Source organism: Leptidea sinapis, chromosome 2 (assembly GCF_905404315.1).
Source record: "Leptidea sinapis chromosome 2, ilLepSina1.1, whole genome shotgun sequence".
NCBI lineage: Eukaryota > Metazoa > Arthropoda > Insecta > Lepidoptera > Pieridae > Leptidea > Leptidea sinapis.
In genome coordinates, this window is record NC_066266.1 from 3,729,722 (window position 1) to 3,734,783 (window position 5,062).

The 5,062-nt window shown below is 40.5% G+C and overlaps 1 protein-coding gene across 1 annotated transcript; it reads left to right on the forward strand.

Moving 5' to 3' along the window:
* Positions 1–218: 218 nt before the first annotated feature.
* Positions 219–4,584, forward strand: LOC126973033 (dr1-associated corepressor; the record flags this gene model as incomplete). Its single annotated transcript, XM_050820164.1, has 3 exons — positions 219–386; positions 1,212–1,285; positions 3,041–4,584. Coding segments are annotated over 3 exons (861 nt in total), but the record flags the coding sequence as incomplete, so codon positions are not given.
* Positions 4,585–5,062: the final 478 nt, after the last annotated feature.

A 5,062-nucleotide genomic window follows, 5' to 3' on the forward strand; every position in this document is an offset into this window, starting at 1 on the left:
CAAAGGTAAAATTCGCCACTATATACAAGACTATAATAGCTCAGATCGGACACGGACCAGATGCCCTTATAGTTTTTTTTGTTCAAGTTTAGAACATTATTAAAAATCCGAGCAAGGCTTTGTGGTCCGGATATTAGGTTCTTAATCTCGTTTTCGGTGTCCAATGCTTGTCTACAATGGGTTTCTATTGATTTATTTCGTCTGTACAAAACAATTCCTTGACTTGTTATCTTCAAACAACACCTCGCACGCTGGAGCTGTTCGTGGAGTCCCTACTCAACAAGGCCATGCAGGTCACAATGCAGCGGAACGCGAAGACCCTCAGCCCTTCACATATCAAGCAGTGTATACTGGCCGAGTCGAGATTTGATTTCCTACGAGACTTAGTAAGTTCTAAATAATTTCACTGATTAGTTAGAAGAGATAGTATCTACCATAGAGTTAGTATAGACGACCTAACAGCCAGATAATGCGTGTGTGTTATCTAGTGGTTTAGTAGATGTTTTTTCAATGGAAAAGGACGACAAACGACTGTACGGGTCACCTGGTGTTAAGTAATTGCCGCTGCCTACATTCTCTTGCAACACCAGAGAAATCAATAGAGCTTTACCGACCTTTAAGGAAGGTGTACGCGCTTTTTTTGAACATACCCATGTCGTATTGTACCGGAAACACCGCACTAGGAAGCACATTCCACAGCTTTCTTGTACATGGAAGAAGTTTCCTTGAAAACCACACTGTGGAGGAACGCCACACATCCATGTTGGGGATGATATTCTAATCTGTGGCCTGTCGTGCGAAGGTGGAATCCGGCGGCAGGAATCAAGCTAAACACGGAACACTCCCCGTTATAAATGCGATAGAAGACACATACGTTATATGTCTGTGTATCAAAGAAAGTCAAATATAATAACATGATGTTATTCCATTCTTCATCAAGCCAAATATTTTGGGTTCACAACCGAATGGTACTTGAAACTCACAACCAATTGTATTACCTATACTTGAAAATGTGCGAAAATGAAAGACTATTCTCAGATTACTAATTTGCAGTCAAGTCGTCCCTACATCCCTGGATTTTTTTGTGGACCTCTGAATGTTTTGTCTGAACCTTTGCAAACACAGCGATAAGCCCGTCCCAGGCAGTTGAGATAATCCCTGACCGACTGACAGCTCGTTTATTAAGTGTCCCGATTTAAATTTTTCATCAGGTGAAGAATATACCTGATGTCACCGCAGCAGAAGAGAAGGAGATGCAGAGCGGTGAAAGTTCGCCGAACTCGAGGTATGTTCCGTGTTTTAATCATGTTGCATCTATGTCCTAAAATTTAATATAAGACTTGTTATTTTCGGATGCGGAGTACACATCAGATGCCCTGGTACCTGTGATTGTTCCGGTGTTTGAAGACAGTTTGGGCATGGTGACCATTTACCACTTCCTCCTCCTCATGGACTCCTACTATTGCTATTTCATAATGACCTTGAAATTTATTATGAATTGAGCAACTACACGCTGTCTTCTAATAAAAAATTACAAAATGATTGCTTTGTCGAGTTAATTTGGTGCTGATAATGATACTAACTAGTTTCCTCATTTGCATTGTAAATAACTTTATGTATAGAATTTCTAGTTAGGGTATCATTCAGTCTAGACGGTGCATTTTTATTTTAAGCTATGAGGTAACCTTAACGAAAGTACTTACCTATGTATTTGAATGGGTTTCCTATCCAAGGTCCGTAGACAGCTCTTCGAGCGTGCCAGATACGCCTAGACGTGAAACCCAATAGGTTGTTTACAATTGTATCCGAAATGACCTGTACGGCTCAGATAACATGCGATAGGCGCAGGTAATCCTCAGTACGCCCCTACTTTGTATTGTTGCCAGTCGCTGCTGATTTCTAACTACTCTGATTGTCTCCACCCTGATCTCCACTTCGTAGAGCATGATGTAGTTGGAGACAATCACGTGAGCTCGTCTGCGGCCGCTCCTTGTTCCCAATATAATATAATTGCCGAGAGATACTTGCTACCGTCGCGGCCGGTTTTGTGGCCACTAACGATCTGTTCTCGAAATATTTATTTCGAGTTGATCAACACCTCGACATATTTCAGGGATCCCTGATTGTCTATGTCTTAAATGTCGATCCACAACAAGAGTACGATGAGGCCCTGGAAACCACCGCTGTATGCACCATGTCCTGTTATATACGGCTAACTTGATACCAGGCTCAAGGCTTGCCAATCCCTGAGCTTCTCTATAGCTCTTCGGGAGGATTAATACCCCACATCGTGCTTAAGATCAAGCGTATAGTAAAAGATTATCCGAAGCTCCGGTCCTAAAACTGAGCCATGGCTGCTCGCCCACAAGGCTCCTTCGTGATCTCCCCTAAAGTAGTTTTAGTCGTAGCCGATTCCTAGCTAGGTCCCCCAAGACCGTTCCTGCTACGTCTAGCATATAAAGTGGCACGTAGGCTGTAGGCGTGTATGCAGGACATTTACCTTTATCCAACAGGTCCAAGCTTTGTAGTTTCCATCTTTTCGAAAAAATCCCAGTCGATGTAGGTCTCAAGGAGCAGGCAGTATTTTATGATTTTTATAAGGAACTTATAGGCCTCGATGGGGATTCCGATAGGACTAGGAGCCTTTTCTACCCTGAGGGACCCGACAACTTCACACAGATTGATTGGTGAGAAAGGGGCACTCGCCACACATCCCACTCTGGTTGGATAATTCGGTTTTCGATCTGGAAACAGTCTCTGGACTAGATCTTGTAACAGTTACAGTAACCATAGATTCGCTTTCCATTTCTATGTTACTGTATTTCTCCAATACGCTTTTGTTTGAATACCTTATAATATTGTAAGTCTATGTAATTAACTAAGGCTATCTTTATTTTAGATAAGTTCTTTAGATTAAGCGCGAAACGTTAAAAAAAATTAAGAAGTTAAAAACAAAATAAATTATGACGTGCCAGAGATTTTACAGAAGATTCTGTATGATATAAGTCCGTGACATAAAAATAATACAATCTTCTTACAGGTTTTCAGATGTCTCAAGTCAACAGAGGGTAGTCAGACAAGATTCGAACAGCTCAAGCAGTTCTGATGTTAAAATACAACAATGTGTACCTCTGAACAAAGTTAGATGTCTTTCTGTGGACGCCGATGCCAAACCCAAGATCGAGACGGTTACTTCTCAGGCTATTGACTTGACAGTAATAAAGAATGACAAACCAATAATACCCGCAAATTTCTATCAAGAAACCCTGCCAGATGAAATGTCACATACAAGTGTTATAGCAGTCAATCCGATATTCGCGAGCCCACAGCCTTCGACGTCTAGTCTCGCAGAAGATCTGCCCAGACTGACCAGTGAAGCCATTGATCACATTTTACGCGATTACCCAAAGCCAGAACCACTGTTCGAAATAGATTTAAGTACAACCCCGCTCACACCTGTTGTGAAGAGTTTGAAGCCGGAGATTAAAATATTGGACAGTGGGGTGGCAAATACTGTTGGTGTCAAAGTTGATCGGAAGGTCCGTCGGCGGAACTCGAACTCAAAGGTTAAGAAGATCGAGAAACCGGTTATGACGCAGGCGACACAGACGACGTTCACTTGTGTCCATCTCCAGCTTGACGAGGACTATGACACATGATGTGTTTTTTTTGTTATTGTTGTGCTGTGTCTAGTATTGCATGATAACTTTTATCCGAATCGCACCGTAAGGCTGGTTAAAAACGTAACGTTTCAACATGAATTTCTCGGAAAAATGCATGCGGCTACGTCAAAGGAACCCTGGCGCAAGGAGGCGATTTTTGAGTTTCGAACACACTTATTTAGGGACGTATGGTCGAAATTAAGGGACCTTAGACACTACGATTTATTCTATCAACCCTTTCATACGATCATAAAATTGTAGGTGCAGGTAATAAATTGATGTAGATGACAATTTCTTCCTTCGCTATCGACGCGGACTTCTTACGGTGTTCTTTAGTAATTTACTAAACTCTCACGCTTCCAGCACGAAACATGCTCGTTAATAGCATTTACTCTGGAAGGAGATTTAATATACCTAAATAACTAAATTGGCCTTTTTCATGTTTAGCAGCAAAGTGACAACAGCACCTTAACGTGGTGTGAAAGAGTCCTAACTATCACACAGCACTATTTCTCGCATAATTAAAAATAATCACTGATAATATTATTATTATTAGCCTTTAAATGGGACAGTTTATCTTTTTTTAATAAGTATCACTTTTTCTCCACTTCTACTTGTCCCGTTGCCAGTAGGTAAGAGCCACAGACTATTCAAGAATAAATAATTCAATAATAATCGTGAAGATTTGCCTCGTCACTTATTCCCGATCTTCCCACGAATCGCCTTTGAGTTTGAGTGTTCGATTCTCAAAAATCGTCTCCTAAGTGTACAGTAAAGCTTATATTGGGTTGATTCGTAAAAATATAGTTTATTTGATTAAAACAAGACCTTGATTGACTACTTATTTCTTGACCACTGTGGCATTTTTAGGTTTGATGATTTGGAATGAAGATAGTATGTTATAATTACATAATGGACATTATGGCGTATTTTTTATTGTTGTTTCATGTCGATTGCGTAAAACTCAGATCATTTATACGTCAAGATAATTGTGATAGCTGTGAAAACGTCGAAATAAACTGAGGTTGGCAGTTAACCTCTATTTTGAGCAATGGACGCACGCTAACACAAAGTGACATACAAATCGCGAGTGTTAGACGTTGCTTGTCACGCACTCTAAAGTTATAAATCTGGCCTGTTTTCATCGGTAGTCTAGCAGTAAGAGGCTCCATCTAGACGTATAAATTGTCTTAGGTGTTAGAGATATAGGTGTAAAAATTACGGATATAATATGCAATGCTTCACAGACGTCAAAAAAATGTCAGTCACCATATTCACTGTGTTCTGTGTGCAATTAAACAAATCAATTTAATTGTTACCTGTTGATTTCTCCCGTCGAGTATTATTCATACTATACACTGACGTGGCCAAGAAAAATGACACCCCAGTGGTTAAGTTTT